The sequence below is a fragment of the Rattus norvegicus genome, chromosome 16 (genome assembly GCF_021556685.1).
Source record: "Rattus norvegicus strain SHRSP/BbbUtx chromosome 16, alternate assembly SHRSP_T2T, whole genome shotgun sequence".
NCBI lineage: Eukaryota > Metazoa > Chordata > Mammalia > Rodentia > Muridae > Rattus > Rattus norvegicus.
In genome coordinates this window covers 19,751,412-19,774,662 of record NC_141549.1, presented here as the reverse complement: position 1 = coordinate 19,774,662, position 23,251 = coordinate 19,751,412, and the positions used below count along the sequence as shown (strand labels likewise).

At 50.7% G+C, this 23,251-nt stretch overlaps 1 protein-coding gene across 5 annotated transcripts; it reads left to right on the top strand.

The window, feature by feature from the left end:
• The first annotated feature begins 6,434 nt into the window (after positions 1 to 6,434).
• Positions 6,435 to 22,598, top strand: Atp13a1 (ATPase 13A1). Of its 5 annotated transcripts, none has more exons than XR_015639360.1 (26): positions 6,435 to 6,822; positions 8,910 to 8,999; positions 9,119 to 9,309; positions 11,637 to 11,709; positions 11,889 to 12,044; positions 12,143 to 12,212; positions 12,301 to 12,407; positions 12,775 to 12,904; positions 13,006 to 13,061; positions 13,455 to 13,581; positions 13,652 to 13,789; positions 13,878 to 13,998; positions 14,392 to 14,549; positions 14,875 to 14,980; positions 15,055 to 15,165; positions 15,909 to 16,034; positions 16,826 to 16,934; positions 18,210 to 18,409; positions 18,490 to 18,586; positions 20,173 to 20,330; positions 20,400 to 20,514; positions 20,628 to 20,824; positions 21,635 to 21,777; positions 21,855 to 21,966; positions 22,048 to 22,191; positions 22,275 to 22,598. XR_015639360.1 is itself a non-coding variant. In NM_001106079.2 (26 exon segments), coding segments are annotated over 26 exon segments (3,594 nt in total). In that variant the 5' UTR covers positions 6,440 to 6,444; the 3' UTR covers positions 22,386 to 22,598.
• The last annotated feature ends 653 nt before the right edge of the window (positions 22,599 to 23,251 follow it).

Sequence of the window (23,251 nt, the reverse complement as noted above, 5' to 3'; positions counted from 1 at the left end):
TCACAACCATCTGTAATGGGATCTGATGCCCTCTTCTGGTGTGTCTGAAGACAGCTACAGTGTACTTATATATAATAAATGAATAAATCTTTAAAAAAAATAAATAAATCAAGTTAAAAATAGAAGAGCTAGTCCAGTGGATCAAGTGATTGCTGTGCGGTCACTAGAACCTGAGTTTAGATGCCCAGCACCAATGTTCTAACTAATCAAGCAATGGTGACACACTCATATCCCACTGCTGGGGAGATGGAGACAGAGAATGCCCTAGGCTAGGTAGTCTAAACAAATCAGTGTGTCCCGGATTCAGAACCAGTCTCGACAGCAACAGCAAAGAGGTAAGCAATTAAGGAAGAAGCATGAAGTACAGCTAGGGCCTGCAACCAACAGACAAGAACTGTATATTTAAGAGCATATTGACAGGTAAACTTAGAATGCTACTTTATGAAACAGTGTAATTTAAACTCATCTCTCCTTTAACAGCTTCATAACTTTGTTATGTTGCTCTCACACAGAGAGAAATTTGTAAAAAAGTTGTTCTGTGGTCAAAATATTATGTATATATATGTATATATGTATATATATATATATATATACATATATATGGGTGTTTCGACTACATGTATGTGTAACATGTGTCTGCCTAGTACCTAAGGAGGCACTGGGAAGTAGAGGCAGGTGGATCTTTGAGTTCGAGACTAACCTAGTCTGCAGAGTGATTTCAAAGACAGAGCTAAACAGAGAAACCCTGTTTCAAAACCCACTACTTGAAGAAAAAAAAAAAAAAAGATGCATGTGTTGTATTTTATGTGTGTGGTGTGTGAGTGCTTTGCTCTCATGTCCGTCTGTGCATCACATGTGTTGCTGATACCTGTGAGGGTCAGAAGAGGGCATCAGATCCTCTGGAATTAGAATTACAGATGGTTGTGGGCCACAGTGTAGGTGCTGGGAAGTGAACAGTTCTTTGTAATAATAGTAAATGCTCCTAACTGCTAAGCCATCTCTCCAGCTCTTAAAAAAAAAAAAAGTATGTTTAAAGAAAGAAAGAAGGAAAGAAGGAAAGAAAGAAAGGAAGGAAGGAAGGAAGGAAGGAAGGAAGGAAGGAAGGAAGGAAGGAAGGGGCTGGAGAGGTGGCTCAGTGGTTAAGAGCACTGACTGTTCTTCCAGAGGTTCTGAGTTCAATTCCCAGCAACCACATGGTGGCTCACAACTACCTGTAATGGGATTTGATGCCCTCTTCCGGTGTGTCTGAAGACAAGGACAGTGTACTGGTATATATGAAATAGATAAGTCAAAGAAAGAAAGGAAGGAACAAAGGAAAGAAGGAAGGATCCTGCTTTTGGAACCTGTTCCTGCTTTACAAGAGCTCTGTCTTCTGTGTTTCTCTTAGGCTTCCAATCATGATCTTATAGTAAAAGCCCTTTCTAAACTCAAAAGCAAAAGAAAGAAGGAAAGAAAGAGAGAGAGAGGGACCCTTGCAGATTGACAAGAGAAATAATGCCTTGCATCTAATAAGTGAATACGTTATTAAAATACGTATCACTTCGCTTTATTCCTTTGGAGCAGGATCTCTTGCTGCTGCAGAATCTGGAGCTAGGCAGCCATGGAGCAAGCATCAGTCTTTCACTGTCTGCCTCTCACAGCACTGGGTCACAGTGGCTTGTTCGGCCACACCTGGATTTTCACTTTTTATACTTTACTGATTCAAATTTCCTTCATGGGAAGAGGGATAACATGTATGCTACTGTTTATGTAGCAGTCAGAGGACAGTTTGTAGGAATTAGTTCTCTCCTTCCATCACGAGGGTCCCAGGGACCTAACTCGGGGCATTAGCCTCTACAGCAAGCACCTTTGCCTCCTGAGCCATCTCTCTGGCCCCACGCTGGACTTTTACATGTGGACTGAGATCTAAACTCAAGTCTTCATGTTCGTGAGGCACGTGTCACTGAGCTGCCATCCCTAGATTTTCCTGTCCTTGGTCCTCAGTGAAATGCAGTTGTTCCATAGCTCCACTGTTCTTCAGGGGACAGATGCCTTTGGTGTCCCGAATTGTCATTACAGAGTTAATATATATGTGAGTTTGATACTTTGTGTGTTTCCTCTCTTGCTTTTTGTTGTCTTGGCCAGCTATGCAGAAATGGAACACTCCATACCTCTCAGAGTCTTCTGTAACTAATGAGGCATGTAAGAGGGCCTCTTTAAGGCTGGAGAGACAGCTCAGCCTTTCAGAGCCCTCTGCTCCCACCTAACGTAGGTTTGCAGCTCACGCCTGCCTGTAACTTCAGCTCCAGGGGATCTAAAACCCTCTTCTGGCCTCCGCAGGCACCTGCACTTTTGGACAAACATTCACATGTAGATAGACATGTAGTGGTGAATTTAGCTACACTGCTTTGGCTTCCAGAAGGTCACCCATGCACACCCACACAGGAGCTGTCTGGATTCGCAAATGGAACACACACACACACACACACACACACACACACACACACACACACACCAGTTAATTTCTGACATGCCATGACTAAGCTCAAAGGCAGGTCACTCCAAAATCTTCCCCTGCTAGCAAATACTCCCCTCCAGTACTCCTGAGACTCCTAAACCTTACCCTGATACCCCAAGCCCAATCAGGGAAGTGGCCAGTGGCAATAATTCTTACATGGCTGGTTGGCTTTCTCTCCTGCAGATCTTATGTCCCATCCTTCTCCCCTGAGTCATGGCTTTCTCCCTCTTCCTCTCTCCCAGTCCCTAGCCCATGGTTCCACCCATCCCCCCTCTGCCCAGCCATTGGCTGTTGGCTCTTTATTGATCAAAAACCAATTGGGGACAAGGACCTTCAGCATTTGGACAAGCAAATTCCTGAATAATTCAAAGCATTAAAACCAATCCTCAACATAGACACATATTCAACACATTTTTGAATAAGCCCTTAAAAAAAAAGATCTAAATAGTATTCAAACGTGGTGATGCCCACCTTTAATCCCAGCACTCAGGAGGAAGAAGCAAGTGGATCTCCAATGAGTTCCAGGCCAGCCTGGTCTATCTACATACTGAATTCTAGGCCAGCCATGACTATATAGTGAGACCCTCTCAAAAAAAAAAAAAAATCCAAAGTTGGCCTAGAATCACCAAAAAACCAAGGATTTTAAATTTTAACAGGGTCATCTTAAATTGTTCCATTACGTTTTCAATGTATGACTTATTGATGTGTATTTTTATCTTATTTATTAATTCATTTATTTGTTTTTGAGACAGGGTTTGCCTGTGTAGCCCCAGCTGTCCTGGAATTCACTGACCTGAGTCTCAGAGATTCATCTGCCTCTTCCTCCCGAGTACTGAGATTGAAGTCATGCGTCACTGCTATGCTTCGACCTTTTTTTTTTTTTTCCTTTTCTTTTTTTTTTCAGAGCTGGGGACCAAACCCAGGGCCTTGCGCTTGCTAGGCAAGCGCTCTACCACTGAGCTAAATCCCCAACCCCTGCTTCGACCTTTTTTAAACGTACATTGATGTTTTGCCTATATGTGTGTCTGTGTGAGGGTGTCAGATCCCCGGAAATGGTCTGACAAAATTGTGAGCTGCCATGTGGGTGCTGGGAATTGAACCCAGGTCCTCTGGAAGAGCAGTCAGTGCTTTTTTTTTCCCTTTTTTTTTTTTCCCGGAGCTGGAGACTGAACCCAGGGCCTATCACTGAGCTAAATCCCCAACACCCCCCCCACCCCCACCCCCACAGTCAGTGCTCTTAACCACTGAGACATCCCTCAGGCCCCTTTGTGGCTATTTGCATGAGAATGGTCCCACAGGCTTAAATGTTTGAGTATCTGATCCTTAGTTGGTGGACCAGTTTGGGATGGATTAGAAGAGGTAGCCTTGGGGTTGGGGATTTAGCTCAGTGGTAGAGTGCTTGCCTAGGAAGCGCAAGGCCCTGGGTTCGGTCCCCAGCTCTGAAAAAAAGAACAAAAAAAAAAAAAAAAAAAAAAAAGAAGAAGAGGTAGCCTTGTTGGAGGATGTGTGTCACTAGTGGGGGGGGGTGCTTTGAGGTATCAAAAGGTGAGATTTCCCGTGTCCTTTTTCTGTCTCCTAGTTGCAGATTAAGACGGGAGCTTTTATCGACTCCTGCAGCCATGCCTTCATTCCATGAATCCTAACTCTCTCAAACTATGGACTCAGTTAAATGCATTATATCATGCTGCCTCGGTCAGAAATAGAACTCATACACCCTTAATTTTTGTTTTTCTGTATGTCTGTGTGTATGTAGATATTATGTGTATGTGTTTGTTCAAAATATGTGCCCACGAATGCATGTGTCCACATGTGTGTGGAGATTATATGACGACCTCGGTTTTCAGAGTCGTGATAGATTGCTCTAGAGACATCCCCAAACATGAGGCAGATCTTGTTCATCAAGGAGGCAGGACACCCTTTACCTTTATGGTGGCGCTGGGATTCCCTCCACAGATGTCAGATGGCTCAGCCATGACTGCTGCCCTATCTTCTACTGCAGGGAGCATGTGACCACTACAACAGGGAGGCCACCACAGGGAGAGCCAGCCATAATGGGAATCACCCACAGGTGTTCTCCCCTCACACCAATCAGCCTCAGGTCCCAGTCTCAGAGCCCACGAAGGGAGCGGGCACTTACCCCTCCCTATGTTTGGTTTTGTCAGTCCCTGTTGTGCATGCACCATTTACGCTGTGTGACACTATTCCTACAGAGGTGTGAACAAATGTCAACTCACCCCAGGGATGACAGATGACTGTCATGAAAACACTGAAGTTTAACTTAATGAATCAGAGAGTATTACTGGAGTCATAGCAGGAATATGGCTGCTTACACTTAGCCGGCACGGATGACTGAAAGGTAGTTGTGTCACTGAAAACGCACCTCCAAATGGTGACGACTCCAAGCTGTAAACCTAGAGTTCTCCCTACGACTTGCAATCAACTTGACTGCTCATATAACCTTGGAGAGGAGTGAACCTTGTGTGTTAAGTTTCAGGAACGTCCTAGACTTTGAATTATTTCCTGACTCTTCATGGATCTCTCTGTAGAGTCAGGCAAGAGCATTTGCTGCCGAGCCCAAGGACTAGAGATTCCCCTGGGGTGGGGTAGAGGGAAGAGGAGAGAAGACAAGACCAGCCTTTAGACCGTCCTAAGTCCTCTTATCAAGCTTTCTACCAATCAAGAGAGAGAGAGAGGGGTTGGGGATTTAGCTCAGTGGTAGAGCGCTTGCCTAGGAAGCGCAAGGCCCTGGGTTCGGTCCCCAGCTCCAAAAAAAAAGAGCCAAAAAAAAAAAAAAAAAAAAAAAAAAAAAAAAAGAGAGAGAGAGAATGAATTGCAGTCAGGGGGCCGTGTGGGGTTTTCCATCTGTTTTTACAAGCAATCAAACCCAGGCTTTCAAGAATGCTAGGCAAGCACTCTAACACTGAACTAGCCAACACTTTTATTATTTTTTTAAGTTTGGAAAAAGTCTCATTAAGTTCCTGAGATGAACTTGAATTTGTCATCTTCCACATGAAATAACCTGCACTACCAAGCAAAATAACATTGACAAAGAATAAAAATAAGCTATGTTGGACGTGGGCAGAGCGACACATGCCTTTAATCCCAGCACTCAGGAGTCCAAGGCAACAGCCATTAAGAGCACTGGCTGCTCTTCCAGAGGACCTGTATTTAATTCCCAGCACCCACACTCACAATTAATTGTAACTCCAAATCGAGGATTCAGACGCATTCTTAGGGTCCCTGTAGGAATTGCACACAGGTCACACACACACAGCTATAGGTAAATACATGCTTACAAAGAATTTTTTTTCAATCTTCAAAAACTCTCTTGTGTTCAAATAACAGTGCTTGTACAGAATAGTTGGGTAAAATATCGTAATACATTTCATATAAATATCTAATTTTCCATTTATGTTAATGTGACTATTTTGTGTACTTATTACCAGTATGGCTTGTACAGAAAAGGTACCTTTCCGATACCTTGCAAAGGCTCCGCCTACTACCAAACCCCGCCCTCAAAAGGTCCCACCTCCTAAAGCTTGAATCTTTGGGTAAGCTTTTCTCCTTCACCTATAGAGGCCTGTTCCTAGTGACTGACAGATGCCTAAGTAGTTGGTGAGAAGCGCAGGGCTCTTCCGTTTCAGGTTCTTTCGATGATGTCAAGCCCGCCCTGCCTGCCGAATCTTTTCCGGTCTTAGTCCGCCGTGGCCGAATTTAGCAAGCTGATTTGGACCTTTGATACCTTCTTTGTCATGGCAGCGCTCTTAATCTCCTTCCAGCCACAGCCTGACATGGCGGCGCCCTGAGCAGACACTTTCTATCCCATCTAACGCTTTACCTAGACGTTTCCTATTCCTGAGGCCACTCATGGAGATCAAGCCTCACCGGAAGTAATATACCGGAAGAAGGCGGTGCCTCTGCCGGAAGCCAGCGCAGCGCTGGGAAAGATGGCGGTGGTGGGCAACGCGGTACCTTGCGGAGCCCGGCCTGGCGGGGCCCGGGGCAGCGGGTCTCCTCAGCCTGGGCGGCCGGGCCTCGCTGCCGGGCCAGCGCTCATAGCGAGCGGCGACGAACTGGTGGCCGCTGTATGGCCATACCGGCGGCTGGCGCTTCTGCGGCGCCTCACCGTGCTGCCGTTTGCCGGGTTGCTGTACCCAGCCTGGCTGGGCGCCGCCGCCAGCGGTTGCTGGGGATGGGGCAACAGCTGGACCCAGATACCGGAGGCCGCACTGCTGGCCCTCGCTACCATCTGCCTCGCGCACGCACTCACAATCCTGTCGGGGCATTGGTCTGTGCACGCGCACTGCGCGCTCACCTGCACCCCGGTAAGTGCGCGCGCCCGACCCCGACTGGGACCCAGGCACAATGGGGCCTAGCAGGGGTTCCAGGCTGCAGCGGGCTTGCGTGTCTCCAGTCTGGTCTGCAGCCTTCCAGCTGCCTCCAGCAGCACCCCCTGCCCTATGGCTCTGACCCCGCTGTGACTCGCCAGGCTATTGTGGCATGGTCTTTTTGACTCACGAGAAACAGGAACAGACTTAGAGCAAGACCCATATGTTACTGTTTGTGTGACTTGTCATCTTAGCTCCCATATGGTGTATTGCTCTTGGAACGGTCCTGTCTTGGTTTTCTTTTTCTTTTTTTCTACAAGACAGGATCATACTATACAGCCTTGGGGCGTCTAGGACTCACAGAGAACCGCCTATCTCTGTCTCCAGGTTAAAAGCCTTTCTGGCTTCTGTGTGTGTGTGTGTGTGTGTGTGTGTGTGAAGTGTTAGGCTAGACCTGTGGGGTAATTTCCCAAATGCATGAAGCCAAGTCCTACCGCCCAATGTTCAGCCTCTGTCCCGTGCTAGACCCAAGAGTGAATAGTTCACCCTGGTGCTGAAGATGGCCAGGAGCTACTTGTGACTTACTAGCTTAGAGTCTCAAGTTATCTGTAAGATAAATGTGGTTAAATGAGGGCTTGTCAGGATATGCAGCAAGGCGGTGTAGTCTAAGTTCAGAATTCTAAATACAGTGTCTCTACAGGAGGCACCGACTATTAGGTGTTCTAGGTTGGCAGGTAACACCCAGTGACCACACTACAGATCCCACCAAATTTGAAGCCTGGGGCACTGATATCTGCTTTGGGTTGGTCTTCAGAAAAGGGAGGCAGTGTCAATGATTGCAGGAAACACCTGAATGCCCTCATATACACCCTCTTTGGCTGTGTGTGTGTTTGTGTGTGTGTGTGTATGTGTGTGTCCAAGAGAAGACACCCTGTTTCATTAATATTTATCCAGCAGAGGGGCCCAAATTTCTGAACATGGCAACCAGGTTGCGTGGGTGTGCTGTGCAGGAGGGCATTGGATCCCTAGCATCTATAGCTGGGAACTTCCTCTCCTCTTCTAGGAAGGAGGAGTGGGAGGAGCTAAGCAGCCTTGAGTGAGGAGACTGATCAGGCTTTGCTTCCCTCTAGGGTTTCAGTTTCACCTTACTGTAAAGTGAAAGCTGAAACACTTCCCTCCAGGGTCACTGAGGAAAACTAAGGGAACTTGTAAAGTGCAGGGCCAGCACCCTCCATGGCATCTTTACTTGTCTCCCCCTGTGTTAGTTTATCCTTGTGTGTTAGTTTCAGGGTCACCACTGTGTGTCCTACCTCCACCTCCAGTCATTGCAAGGCCAAGCAAAAACAGCATGGCTGGAACGTTTATGTCATGAAAGTAGCCTGGATAAAACCGTTTGGGAAGAAGGTGGACTCATTTGTTACTGCAGAAGGCAGATTACCAATCAGAGGAGTCCCAGGGAACTTTAGATGGAGCCACCTGGGGAGGGAAGCTAGCTGTCTCAGTGTATGTGCTTTGTGCAAAAGAAAATGTTGTAGAGGAAGAAAGCATCACACACACACACACACACACACACACACACACACCCCGATATCACAACACAGTGTAGTCAGAGCATAATTACTTCTGAGGAACCTCACAACTAAGTTACCAAGAAAAAAATATGCTTATGGTTTTGCATCACATCCTTAGCTGTCTTTGGCGTCACGTGTCCACAGGCTGTAGATGGGTCATGGTCAGACACCAAGACTGAACTCAGACACAGGCAAGCTGGGTGTCCAGTGTACTGGGGAGCAGTGAACAAGCCAGAGAGAGCCGTTTGGCGCAGGTGGGTGGGCGGTGGCAAGATGTGAGTCGTGTGAATGGAGAGCCAACCAGATGCTCCATGTTACTTGAGCTCAGGTCCAGAAGCCTGGGTGGTGAGTTTGCCCGGTGACTTCAACCTTATAATACAAAATAGTGATCAAGTAGGGCGTGGCCAAGCTAGCACTAGAGCCTAGGGACATGCCTACCCTCCTCTGACCCTATGAAGGACATGTACTTTTGGATTAAGAAGGACTCGGTAACAATCTTTGGTTTTTTGGCAGGAGCATGATCCCAACAAAGTAACCTTCGTGAAGGTGGTGCCAACCCCCAACAATGGCTCCACTGAACTGGTGGCCCTGCACCGTGACAAGGTAGGAAGGGATCTATATCCTGCAGGGAAGCTGGGACAGGCATTCCTGTGGTAGTCCTAAACGCCAGTATTCCCCAGGTCAGGGGCTTTCTGCCACAAACACACTTCCTTCCACTCCAGGGAGAAGATGGGCTGGAGGTGCTGTCATTTGAGTTCCAGAAGATCAAATATTCCTATGATGCCCTGGAGAAAAAGCAGTTCCTCCCGGTGGCCTTCCCAGTGGGGAACGCCTTCTCTTACTATCAAAGCAACAGAGGTTTCCAGGAAGACTCCGACATCCGAGCCGCAGAGAAGAAGTTTGGGAGCAACAAGTGAGTCCCTGTCTTCCCTGTGGCCCGCTGCTGCCCACTGTGCTCCTGGTCACGGGGCCCAGCAGTAGGGCTGAAAGCTCGCCTTTAACCCAGAATTCTAAGTGACTGTGGCCCCATTTGACAAACCTGCTCTGCTCTGGTTTCCTCCAAACTTGTTTGCCAACAGGGCCCTCAGTGGCCAGGAACTAGAACCCTCTGCTTTGTGATGTGCCTTGGTTGGGAGGGTTGTCCTGTGTTTAGTGACATTCTTCTGCTTCCTGGCTTTCATAATTCTCTTGATTGGGGGGGAAGGGGTTAAGCATGTATATGTATGTATGTGTGGCGGCTGAGGTCAACTTCAGGTGTGTCATACCCAGGAGCCATCCACCTTGTTTCCTAAGACAGGGTCTGAACTGGAGCTCACTAAACAGTCTTGCTGGGTAGCCACACCAGCAATGCTCTAGTCCCTACCTTCCCAGTGCTGGGATGTTAGGTCCACGCCACTATGCCTGGCTTTTTACATGGATTCTGGTACTTGAACATAGATCTGCATGCTTTTAAGGCAAACATTTTACCAAATAAGTCATCTCTTTTTGACTTCTGGGGGACCACAATCATGGAATTAGATTTTATTTTTCTCCCTCCCTTCCCCTTACCTTGAGACAGGGTTTCTCTATGTATCCCTTGCTGTTCAGGAACTAACTCGTAGACCAGGTTGGTCTCGAACTCACAGAGATCCACATACCTCTGCCTCTGCCTCTGCCTCCTAACTGTTGGGATTAAAAGCATGTACTATCACCACCCAGCATAGGATTAGATTTTAATTTGGAATTTCTGTTCAGCTGACACACTGGAGTACGGCTCAGTGGCTGAGTGCTTGCCTAATGGACTAGAATGATTCTACCCTCAACACTGCGAGAGGAAATAAACCAAAACACGTTGGTGCCTCTTTGATATTGCATAGGACAACAGATGCTCCTCACAGACTTTCTTCGTTAACCTTTTACTGAGACAAAGGTGCCGATATGCGGCTGCAGGAAGGAGGACAGCCCAAAGCTGGGCGCCAAACACCATTGTTTGGCATCATGGCCCTCATGGTGTTTCCCCTTGATAGAGCTTAATCGGGAACTTGTGGAGATCTTAGCAGGTTGTTGTCTCTCTGGGACTCTACATGGAACCTGGTGCCTGGCACATGCCAGACAGGAGCCCTGCCTCTGAGTCACACCACTGGCTGCCCCTGGGGTTCATTCATGACTCAGTTGCTTCTCAGTAACTAAATGTAACCACATCCAGTACCGAGTTCGTCTCTGCAACCCTGTTAATGACCACAGAAATGGCCAGGGACAGATTTTATGCTGTCACTGGGCTTTTTTGTTATTTTTAAGTATAGGGTACGCTGTGGTTTCTTCTCAGATCCCACCATTTTTGGGGAAGCCTGTGAATGTCCTTGAATTTTGAGAGTAGAACAGAGGAAGCCTGACTCAGACTAAGCTGCTGCAGGAGACACCCTAGGGACAGGCTACTTGAACCTTAGGGCTTATTCAGAATAGATATAGCAAATTCCCAAGGCCAGCAAGATGCTCAGTGGGTGCAGGCCCCTGTTATCAGGTCTCACAATCTGAGTTTGATCCCAGGACCCACACGGTGTAAGGAGAGAGCCAGCTTCTGCTGGTTTTTCTCTGACTGCCACACATACAGTGTCACCCTCCTCTTACATGCAGAAAGAATATTTTTTTCTTTATTCCCACCCCTAAGAATATATTTTTTTAATGAGGGCTATGCATTGCAGTGTACATCTTTAATCCCAGTACTTGAATCTCTGAATTCCAGGCCAACTAAAGATACATAGTACGAACCTGTTTCTGGAAAGACGAGGGAAAAATATTCCCAGTTCTGGGGTTGAGGGTTAGAGTTCTCCTAACAATGACAAGGTCCTGAGTTCCATCCCTACCACCACATGGCCATAGTAGCACTTGAAGAGGGAGGCAGAGATATCAAGAGTTCAGAGCTCCCCCTCAGCCCTGTAAGGAGTTTGAGGATAGCCTGAGCTACTTGAGAAAGAACATCCAAATCCAGTGGGGAATGGGCTCTGTCACCAGAGTCCCTTCTCCCAGACACCCCATCCGGCTCTTCTCATCTTGCCCCCGGGGTGGGTAGGATTGTAAACAGCCTGTCACAGGGTTCAGCAGGGTGTCTGCACCTGGCCAGTGACCTAGAGAGGAGGACAAAGTCGAGTGCAGCCCCCACTGTAGGTGTGTTGTATCTTCACTGTGAGTGTCCTGTTGGAGGTGACAGGGCAGGGCCCACACTTTCAGCCTCACCCAGGAATTTGGTTATGGTTTTTGCAGGGCCGAGATGGCGGTGCCTGACTTCTCTGAGCTTTTCAAGGAGAGAGCCACAGCCCCTTTCTTCGTGTTTCAGGTAACTAACACAGTGGCTCTGTTCAGCACCAGCTCCTCTAGGACTGTCACAGCCACAGTGAGCCTGGCTGCCACTTCCAACCCTGGCCAGACCTCCCCTGTCCTTGGGGATCATGGGTACTTGTTAGGGTTCCTGGTCACGGGACAGGGAGGCAAGCCCTGACAGCTGCTGGCTCACAGGTGTTCTGCGTCGGGCTCTGGTGCCTGGACGAGTACTGGTACTACAGTGTCTTCACTCTGTCCATGCTGGTGGCTTTTGAGGCTTCCCTAGTGCAGCAGCAGATGAGGAACATGTCAGAGATCCGAAAGATGGGCAACAAACCCCACATGATTCAGGTGCGACTGAGGGGACAGCTGGGTGGGAGCCCTGCCCACCCCTGAGTGGACACCATGCATTTGCTATGCTGACAGACTTCCCCTGCTCATATTCCCAGGTCTACCGAAGCCGAAAGTGGAGGCCCATCGCCAGCGATGACATTGTTCCTGGGGACATCGTGTCCATCGGTGAGGCAGGATTCCCCCAAACCCCACCACCCCCAGGCAGAAGTCCTTACCTTAGCCAGTGGCTGACTCGCCTGCCTGCACCTCGCAGGCCGCTCCCCCCAGGAGAACCTGGTGCCGTGTGATGTACTGCTGCTGCGGGGCCGCTGCATTGTGGATGAGGCCATGCTCACTGGGGAATCTGTGCCACAAATGAAGGTGATGGCTGGGACCCATAGTTCACTCCCCCGTTCATGAAGAACGACATAGAACAGGAGAGGCCAGTGACCAGGCAGTCCCTGCCACACATGAGTGGCAGAGGCAGGTGGGCTGGAGTCATTGCTGTAGGTGTCAGGAGCCAGATGAAAAGAGACCAGGATATTCTATGGGGATGGGCATCGAGAATCCAGGAAGATTCTCTGTCTGTATCATTGAGGAGGCCTAATGCAGGTCACAAGGCATTGAGCCCAAAAGTCCTGTGGGGAGGAGGTACCTGCTGGCCTAGGTAGGACCACTCATGGGAGTCCGAAGTCTTTGGGGGAAGCTAAAGTGAGGCTCTCATCCCATCTGATGTTTCCTTTCTCAGGAGCCCATTGAAGACTTGAGCCCAGACCGTGTTCTAGACCTGCAGGCCGACGCTCGGCTGCATGTCATCTTTGGGGGCACCAAGGTGGTACAGCACATCCCCCCACAGAAGGCCACTTCGGGCCTGAAGCGTAGGTGCCTCAAGGGTGTCTTGGGTATCCTGTACCTGCTGTAGTATGAAGGAGGGGGGCAGGGGTGCTAACAGCAAATGCTTCTCCGTTTGTTTCCTCAGCGGTTGACAACGGATGTGTGGCCTTTGTCCTAAGGACTGGATTCAACACATCCCAGGTATGGTGTTTGATTCCATGTCTGAGGGCCCAGAGTGTATGAGGGTTCCTCCCAGAATTCTTACCCTAAGGCTAATGCAGGCCTGCTTTCCCTGGGCTGAGATAGCAGTGGATATGCCCAAGGTAGTCTGACTGTTAGCATTCCCAGGAGATGGGTGTTAAGTGAGGTGCTCTGCCTTAAGGGGTAGTGGAAGCCTGGCTTCTTCCTTTGCACTTCCCTGCCCTCCTCTGTGGCTCTTGGTGGAAGCCTAATTCCTTGTCTACCTACTTCATGGACTGAAGCAGGCATTGCTGTTTCCTAGAAAGGAAAGACAGCCTCTGTGCTTTTAGGGAGCAAAGGCCACTATTTTCCACAGGCCTCTCAGGGAAGACTGTGTCCTGCCTATCCTTGCAGGGCAAGCTACTACGTACAATTCTCTTTGGGGTAAAGAGGGTCACTGCAAACAACCTGGAGACCTTCATCTTCATCCTCTTCCTCCTGGTGTTCGCCATTGCTGCAGCCGCGTATGTGTGGATTGAAGGTAAGCACCCTGAAAGCTCCTCTTCTGCAGCCTCAGGCCTGCCCCAGGCTGCCAGGCCCTGTTTCCACAGGGACCAAGGACCCCAGCCGGAACCGTTACAAGCTTTTTCTGGAGTGCACCCTCATCCTCACCTCGGTCGTACCCCCTGAACTGCCCATTGAGCTGTCCCTGGCTGTGAACACCTCCCTCATCGCCCTGGCCAAGCTCTGTGAGTGCTGAGTGATTGGTGGGGCATTGCATAGAACAGACAGGAGCCTGGAGGGAGCCCCTGACCCCAGGTCACCCTCCACCCCCAGACATGTACTGCACAGAGCCTTTCCGGATCCCCTTCGCTGGCAAGGTCGAAGTATGTTGCTTTGACAAGACGGGTACCTTGACTAGTGACAGCCTGGTGGTGCGAGGCGTGGCAGGGCTGAGGTGAGCATAAAGGAACTGTGTCTAACCCCCAGCAAACAGACCCAAGCGTGGGGTGAGCCTCATTGAGGCCCTGCCTCTGAGGTCCAGTTACAGTGGGTCCTGTGTGGTCAGCATGAGTGACATCAGAGGTAGGCTGGGAAATGGGTTCAGTCCCAGAACAGCCAGCCAGAGGCCTGTTACCTTATCTGTTGGGACCTCAGGAGCCATCCTTGAGGCCAGTAGTCTTACAAGGACCACTCCTCTCACCAAGATATCCTTAGTGAATATCACACTGGGTGCTAGCAGTTTGTCCTGCTCTGGAAGTATTCACTGAAGGCTCCCAGGTGCCCTGAGAGAGGTGCAGTTCCGCACCATCTCTATCCACCTTGTGACCAACTGTCCTTGTCTCTGCAGAGATGGGAAAGAGGTGACCCCAGTGTCCAGCATTCCCATAGAAACACACCGGGCCCTGGCTTCCTGCCACTCCCTCATGCAGCTGGATGATGGCACCCTAGTGGGTGACCCTCTGGAAAAGGCCATGCTGACAGCTGTAGACTGGACACTAACCAAAGGTGAGGGACTAGCATCCAAGGTCTGGCACGGATGGCCTCTTGTCCTGGGTGGGCAGGCCCATGATGGTGACGTTCCTCCAGGCTAGTGCCCAGGCTAGCTTCACATTGGTATCTTCTTGGGTCTGTTGGTGTCCAGCCTTCCCTGCCTGTGACCAGCAGGATTCTGGGGATGCTGGGGTGGGAAAGCTGGGGTGGGGGTGCTTGGCTCCATCTCTGGAGCGAAGCCCCTCAGGACTCGTACTTATTTGTTTCCAGATGAGAAAGTATTCCCCCGAAGTATTAAAACTCAGGGGCTGAAAATTCACCAGCGCTTTCATTTTGCCAGTGCCCTAAAGCGAATGTCTGTGCTCGCCTCCTACGAGAAGCTCGGCTCCACTGACCTCTGCTACATCGCGGCTGTGAAGGGGGCCCCCGAAACCCTGCACTCTATGGTGAGCCAGCCCCAACCCCGGGGTTAAAGGGCAGGCAGGGGTCAAGCAGTGACATCCCCCTCTCTTCCCTGCAGTTTTCCCAGTGCCCACCTGACTACCACCACATCCACACTGAGATCTCTCGGGAAGGAGCCCGTGTCCTGGCTCTGGGCTACAAGGAGCTAGGGCATCTCACGCATCAGCAGGTAACAACGGCCTGCCACACTCAACCTTCACAGCACCTTCTTCCTCTGCTCTGGGATGTCCTGGGCATCTCCTCAGGGAAGGCCGGAGGCGTTCCAGACCCCACCATTCTTCTGGTGGTCAGAGGCCTTAGAGGACCCATACCTGTCCACTGCTAATCTCCGTCTATCCCCACTGCCCTTTCACCTGCTTCAGTCTGGTCCAGTCTGCTCACCCTTACAGCCAAATATCCCTCTAGAGTAGAATTGAGGCCATTGGAACCAGGACTCAGCCTCTTCCTCCTGCGTTGTGCTTCCCTTGCTGCTGTTCTAGAGAACCCTGTTTGTCCCAAGCCTGTCCGTGCCCTGAACCTGTCCTCCCTGAGCCCCATCTTCACTCTACCTCTGTGATCTCCGTCACCTCCTTTCCTTGGTTCCTTTTGGTTGCCCCCAAGGTGGTGGTCTTGCACAGCCCCTGTCCACAGTCCCGATGTGCAGTAGGTACACTTGGACCATCATCAGAAGCTGCGCCCACTGTACACCTGCCTTGCCTCTCCCCTCCCGACTCTAGAGGACATCTCTCCTCTCCTCTCCCAGCACCAGCACGCGCGCGCGCGCACACACACACACACACACACACACACACACACAGAGGCTCTAGTTGCTGGCGCACCTTACCCTGCTCGCTTCACTGTGCTCCACTCTGGGAGATGTGAAGAGGCTGGCTGGAAGGACAGATGGTAAAGGTACCCCACATCTGTCAACAGGCCCGGGAGGTCAAGCGGGAGGCACTGGAATGCAGCCTCAAGTTTGTGGGCTTCATCGTGGTCTCCTGTCCGCTCAAAGCTGACTCAAAGGCTGTGATCCGAGAGATCCAGAATGCATCCCACCGGGTATGAGCAAACCGAGAGGTAGGGGCAGGGAGGTGCCACAGAGGGAGGACCGTGCCGCCCTCTGGGTCTCAGTAGTGAGGAAGCCACAGCTTTAAGCTGGGAGTGGGTATAGCTGGTACTTTCAGAGTTAGGTAGAGAATGCTCTTTAGTTTAGTATGGCACCCCTACAACACACATCACCTGTCAGCTCCTCAGACTCTGTGAGGAGGAGGTAGAAGCTTGTACCTGTCCTCGAGAGCAGTCCCAGAGAGAGGCAGACACACAGCTGGTCCCCACTGAATCCCCATAGGTCACAACCTCCCTCCCTTTTCTATCACTAGAATGTTCTTCATACAAACAGGTAGCAGACTCGGCACTGACAGCCAACAGCTAATTTTTAACTTGTTTTAAGTAAAAGCAAGTTAAGAGACTTTGCCACTCAGTCATGAGGTCTAGAGTTTAGATCCCAGCACCCAAAAAATACCTATAACCTCGGACATGAGGGACCAGATGTCTTTTCTGCCTTCATATTCAAAGGTGTACATATCAAAAAGTAAACTATTTTAAGAAGCAGTGCCTTGGGACTGAACTGTGGCTCAGCATGTGCTTGGTGTGTAAGCAGCCCTAGGTGCCAGCCCAGCCCCATGGCTAGCACAGCCCTGCCATTTGTATAGCACTCCCTGGGTTGGTAGGCTGTCGGTTCCCATAGAGGTGGCCTTTTCCCTCATACTTTATTAGGAGGAGCTGTGAGGCCAAGGTAAGAGTTCTTCCCAACAGATGTTCTCTGCTAAGCCCTGTGCCTTGTGCCCTAGGTTGTCATGATCACAGGAGACAACCCACTCACTGCATGCCATGTAGCTCAGGAACTGCATTTCATTGACAAGGCCCATACGCTCATCTTGCATCCTCCCTCGGAGAAAGGTAAGGCCAAGTAGCTGGGGCTCTAGTCCCAAACCGGTGTGTGATGTCAGCCCTACTTTAAGGAGGCCTCAGAAAATGGGCAGTATGGTGTGATGCTATGAGGGCAGACCTGGTTCCTGAGTCTGCTATGTTTGTTTATAACAGGCCTCATGCCTCCTTGCCTAACTTGTGCTGGTCAGGTCACTTCTGTGCCATTGTCCGGGGACTGCCAGGTTCCCAACACCTGATGAGGGCACCAGTTGCCTAATGCTGAGGGTGAAAGATCCTGGGTAAAAGGCATGGCATGTTAGCATATCTGTCTGCCCCACCCTACACCATGGGCAGCTTCCATGCACACTACAGAAGAAGAGCTAAACTATTAACCTTGCTGTTGGCATCTTGCTTTAAGTAAGGAGGCTGGGGATTCAAAAGGAAGTCTACTTAGCTAGATGTGAGAATGCCCTCTTATTAGCCCAGCAGGAAGATTGCTATTAGTTCCAGACCAGCCTGGGCTATACAGTGGCTTCCAGGGCAGTTTTTGCATACATATCTTCTAAGACCAGCCTTAGAACCCTTCCTGCATAGGTAAATGAATCCACTTCTCGCTCAGGTCTTTTGATGTCTCTTAGAGCAGGACCTATGTGAGGAGCAGTGGGTACCCCAATACAGGGTGGTAGAATGCACACAGGGTGGTAGGTACATGCAGCTAAAAAGACTTCTAGAACCTTCCACTGCCTCTCAGAGAACTTGGTTACCTCTGAACTGTTGGCCTCAGGTCTCCCTCCATTCTAGCCTCATGTACCATGTTCTTGGACCTGCGGATTGTGAGTAGGTGACCCTGAAGTGAGGGTCGGAACTGTTGTTTATGGGCAGGTCCAGCAGGTTGATTAAACAAACCTCCCTCCCATCTGAGTCAGTAGTCTAGGGTGGAAAGTCAGTGCAGGGTACACCAATGAGCTGCTTCCCAGCCTGGTCCTGGATCTGAGCTTCATGCATAAAAGTGGATCCCATGAGGCCTAACATGGGAGGAGTCTGGTTCCAAGAGTGCTGGAGTTCAGTCTGGTAGTGGAGAGATCTGTTAGATGAGGGACCAGTGTCAGGAGAAGGTTGGCTTGACGTCTGAGACCAGGCCTTCCGTGTTTGCATGCAGCTAGTTGAGCCAGGCTCAAGTTCCTCACCTGTATCTGAGGATCTTGTGTGTGTTCCCTGTGAAATGCCCAAAGCAGGGCCAGACTCTGCGTGAGGCTATGGTGTTGGCCCAGGAGTCACAACCCTAACCATAGATGTGACCCACAGGCCAGCCATGTGAGTGGCGCTCCATTGATAACAGCATCGTACTGCCTCTGACCCTGGGCTCCCCCAAGGCCCTGGCCCTGGAGCACGCGCTGTGCCTCACAGGTGATGGCTTGGCTCACCTGCAGGCTGTGGATCCCCAGCAGCTGCTCCACCTCATCCCTCATGTGCAAGTGTTTGCCCGTGTGGCCCCCAAGCAGAAGGTATGTGCAAGACCCTGGGCTTGGGCACTGGGGGCCTTGGGGATGGCTGCAGCCCCATCTATGTTATGTCTGCCATACAGGAATTCGTCATCACCAGCCTGAAGGAACTGGGTTATGTGACCCTTATGTGTGGAGATGGCACCAATGATGTGGGCGCACTAAAGCACGCTGATGTGGGTGAGCTCCAATAGCTGGGAGCTTTGTCTCCTTCATCACTAACGTAGGGACATCTCACCTGGCCCTGTTGCTCAGAGACTGGCGCATTTGATAGGAGCTGGTGGTGTGGCTTTGTGTGGTCCTTCCTATAACCCTCCAATGAGAGGCCGGGGATATGGTTTAGCAGTAGATGTCTTCCTTATATGTACAAAGTCCTGGATTTCATCTCAAACACTGAAAAAACAGTGATTTTAATTAATGACGCCCCTGGGCAGTGGTTCTCATTCAGGCAGAGGTGTGTCGTTCCAGAGCTCAAGAGAATCAGGGATTCAAGTTCATTCTTGCCTGTGCAGTAAGTTCAAGGCTAGCCTTGTTACACGGAACCCCCCCTGTCTTTGGAAAAGAAATCTTGAGAGGCTACAGGATCAGAGAAAGGTATAGGCATAAGGAGCAGAGGATAGGAGCACAGAGGTAATTGGGGACATTTTTATGTGGCTCCCACAACCAGGTATGGTCTCCACAGGTCACTGTCAGGAAGAGTGTTGATAGTCCTGTACTCCAAAAGCTAAGCTTTGGTCTTTTTGCTTCTTCCATCTACCTGCAGTCTGCTGGGCTCTCACCATCATAGACTCTTCTCTGTTAGCTTCGTGTAGTCCAGCAGTTTCCAGTTGCTCATTCTAGGGTCTGATGAGATTCCCCTCGCGCCCCCCACCCCAAGGGCTGTGATTAAAGGTGTGTGCTGCCACTGACTCTCTAAGGTTCTGATGAGATTTCTGTGCTTGTTTGAGCCTGGATCTCTGTGCCGTGTGGCTGGAACTCAAGATCCTCTTGCCTCAGACTCCAGAGGGTTAGGATAACAGGTGTCATCTTGGTTTTTTTTTTTTTTTTTTTTTTTTCTTTTTTTTCCGGGGCTGGGGACCGAACCCAGGACCTTGCGCTTCCTAGTCAAGCGCTCTACCACTGAGCCAAATCCCCAACCCCGGTTTTTTTTTTTTTTTAAGATTTTTTTTTTTTTTTTTTATTTTACGTATGTGAGTACACTGTAGAGTGAGTACACTTCAGACACACCAGAAGAGGGCATCAGATCCCATTACAGATGGTTGTGAGCCACCGTGTGGTTGCTGGGATTTGAACTCAGGACCTCTGGAAGAGCAGTCGGTGCTCTTAACCTCTGAGCCATCTCTCCAGCCCGAGGATAAAGTTTTGAGTCTGGGGTTGACCTTTGGGACTTGAGCATGGATAGGCAGACAGTGCCACTGGGCTACATCAGTGTGTTAAAACTTGTTTATTAGTATTGTTTGATGTAGGTACAGTGCTGGTAAAGGCTTGTGCCTGCCACCACATAGCTGTAAAGGTCAGAGGGTAGCTTTATGGAATTGGTTCTTTTTACATGAATGCCAGGCATGTGTGGTAAATGCTTCAATCTGTCAAGCCATTCACCAGCAAAACAAGGTGACCGGTCTCTGAGGACCCCATAGGGTAGTCAGGCAAAATGTGTATGTTGGAGCTGGTGGGAGGTGGCAGGCGGGCAGCCTGGGGTCTAGGTCTGCAACTGAACACTGGTACTGACCCTGGCCCTTCCATCACTCCTTCCAATGTGTTCTCAGGTGTCGCGCTTCTGGCCAATGCCCCTGAGAGGGTTGTAGAACGGCGACGACGGCCAAGGGACAGCCCTGTCCTGAGTAACAGTGGCCCCAGAGTCTCCAGGTCAACCAAACAGAAGTCGGCACTCCTCTCTCCTGAGGAGCCACCAGCCTCCCACAGGGTGAGTGTTCAGGTCGGAAATACCCAAAACCCTTGCTAGCCAGGACTGACCCCTGCTTCCCACCCCCAGGACCGCCTGAGCCAGGTGCTACGGGACCTGGAGGATGAGAGCACCCCTATTGTGAAGCTGGGGGATGCCAGCATTGCAGCACCCTTCACCTCCAAGCTTTCCTCCATCCAGTGCAGTGAGTCCCAAGCTCCTAGCCCCGCCCCTGCCTGGAGCCATGCTCACCCCAGAACCTACCTGTTGTGCCCAGAACCATACCTATCCTGCCCACTCATTCCTGCTTTCCCACAGTCTGCCACGTGATCAAGCAGGGCCGTTGCACATTGGTGACAACGCTGCAGATGTTCAAGATCCTGGCCCTCAATGCCCTCATCTTGGCATACAGCCAAAGTGTCCTCTACCTGGAGGGTGTCAAGTTCAGCGACTTCCAGGCCACCCTGCAGGGGCTGCTGCTGGCCGGCTGCTTCCTCTTTATTTCCCGCTCCAAGGTGGGCCCCAGACGATTGGGCATTTCAAGAACTCTTGTGGATTAGAATTGTCATCCCCGAAGTTATAGGGACTGTCTCTGAGGTGGCACAGGAGGACATCCAGACAGGGTCAGACCTGGCCAGTGATATAGCTTAGGGTATGCCACCGTCTCTGCAGGGGCGGGCAGGTCACAGCCCTGGGGCAAAGGAAGTGATGAATGAAAGCAAGCCTCAGGGACAGCCAGGGAGGCCTCCTGAGGAAAGGGCGGGCACTACCACAACCAGGAGTCTGAACTGGCTGCTGAGATGTCGAAATAGAGGTCCCAGGGGCCAGAGGGTGTATGTGTCAACTTCCCATCAAGGTGAGGAAAGGCTCACAGAACAACTTGAACGAAAGATGTGTCTTGGCTTAGGCGTCCAGAGATTTCAGGTCATATTTAGAGCTACTGACCTCTAAAGAGGAAGGCTGGATTATCCCCAAGGCTGCACGCATAGATGTCTGGGCATGAGGTCACAGCCCTAGGTCCCTTTCTAAATCCCTAGCATAGCACGTTCCGTGGGTCTTCTGAGGACATTTCAGATCCCACCCTAATCATAAGGTGGGAAGCAGCAGGCTGGAGAGACCAGGCACATCTCCAGGCCCAAGGTTCTGGCTGCACTTTTGGGAGTTGAAAGTAAATTTGTTTCCTGACGAGCCCTCCATTGCGCCCATGGAATACAGACTATTTTGGATATAGGCAGCCCCTGGGTCAGGATCAAACAAGATGCTGTGGCAGGAGAATCACCCCACTGTTGAGTGAGTAAGCTGGCTGACTCAGTCCTGCCCCACAGCCTCTCAAGACTCTTTCCCGAGAGCGGCCCCTGCCCAACATCTTCAACCTATACACCATCCTTACGGTGATGCTGCAGTTCTCTGTCCACTTCCTGAGCCTGGTCTACCTGTACCGGGAGGCCCAGGCACGCAGCCCTGAGAAGTAAGTGGGGAGGCAGCAGGAAACTATGGTGGGTGCCTGAGCAGGAGAGGGGTACTGACACCCATGCTCCCCTGCAGGCAGGAACAGTTTGTAGACCTGTACAAGGAGTTTGAGCCGAGCCTGGTCAACAGCACTGTGTACATCATGGCCATGGCCATGCAGATGGCTACCTTTGCCATCAACTACAAGGTGAGGCCCTGCATGCCTGCCATTCCCACCTGACCTAACCCTGCTCAGCCCTCCCCAAGCAGCTGTGTCTTTTCACTCCAGGGCCCACCCTTCATGGAGAGCCTGCCTGAGAACAAGCCCTTGGTGTGGAGTCTGGCAGTGTCACTGATGGCCATCATGGGCTTGCTCCTGGGCTCCTCCCCTGACTTCAACAGCCAGTTTGGCCTCGTGGACATCCCTGTAGAGGTGAGTGGCTCTGAGCAGTGGCCCTGGCGCAGCCTGGCCCCACTCAGCCACAGGCCCAGCTCAACCTGCTTCCTCCTTGACAGTTCAAGCTGGTCATCGGCCAGGTCCTGGCCCTGGACTTCGGCCTGGCACTCCTGGCTGACCGTGTCCTACAGTTCTTTTTGGGGACTCCGAAGCTGAGAGTGCCCTCCTGAGAAGACGGTGCTGGTATCCACTGCCTACCCTGGCTGCCACTGAGCAGGAAAACCGCCATTGCCCCAGGAGGGAACACTGCTCCCATCTCCACCGTGAGGCAGCCCTGCCTTGCTCTTGGAAGACTGAGTTGGGACCCTTGTGGGCATCCGCTGGCTGGGCTAGTAGAAGAGTCCTGGCTAGCCTTCGGTAATAAACCGGCGTCTGCAATTTTATAAGGCTGGCTTCCACTTCTCTGTGCCACACAGGGCCCCTGGGAATTGGAGGAGCCAGGTGGTCACTCAAGAAGGGCCTGGCATCCCACAGGCCCAGAGGGGAGAGACACCCTCTGTGGGCATTCAGCACTTTGTAGACCAAGCCTGGACCTAGGACCTCAGGTTTTCTAGTGTCATGCACATCCGATATGTGTTGGGTTTTGTAACATGTCAGGCCCTGAGAGGCTAACAATGTGCCTTCCTTCCGAAATGCTGTCACAGGAACACTTGAGTACTATCCCTGAAGACACAGATCTCAGGTCGTAGCCACCATCCCTTATCACAAATGTGGCTGCCACTGACTGCCACTGCCTGGAGTGGTCAGTCACTCCTGGATAGTCTCCTTACATGCATGGAGGTCACAGTGCCCCTAAAAACACTGCATTGAAAGGAACCCAACCACCTCAGGAGCTTCACCCAACCAGAGAGCAGTTTGCACTTTTACTTCAAGATTTATGTATATGAGTACTCTGTCTTAATGCTGTTTCAGAGGAGGGCATCAGATCCCATTACAGATGGTTGTGAGCCACCATGTGTTTTTGGGGATTGAACTCAGGACCTTTGGAAGAGCAGTCAGTGCTCTTAACTGCTGAGCCATCTCTCCAGCCCCAGTG

What these genes read in the sequence shown, in the direction of transcription:
- Atp13a1 (XM_087587797.1), top strand. Translation starts at nt 14,468, where the DNA reads ATGCAGCTGGATGATGGCACCCTAGTGGGTGACCCTCTGGAAAAGGCC. An exon ending in GGCATCTCACGCATCAGCAG is followed by an intron (nt 15,166 to 15,908) that starts GTAACAACGGCC and finishes ATCTGTCAACAG; the next exon opens with GCCCGGGAGGTCAAGCGGGA. An exon ending in TCTTTATTTCCCGCTCCAAG is followed by an intron (nt 20,825 to 21,634) that starts GTGGGCCCCAGA and finishes CCTGCCCCACAG; the next exon opens with CCTCTCAAGACTCTTTCCCG.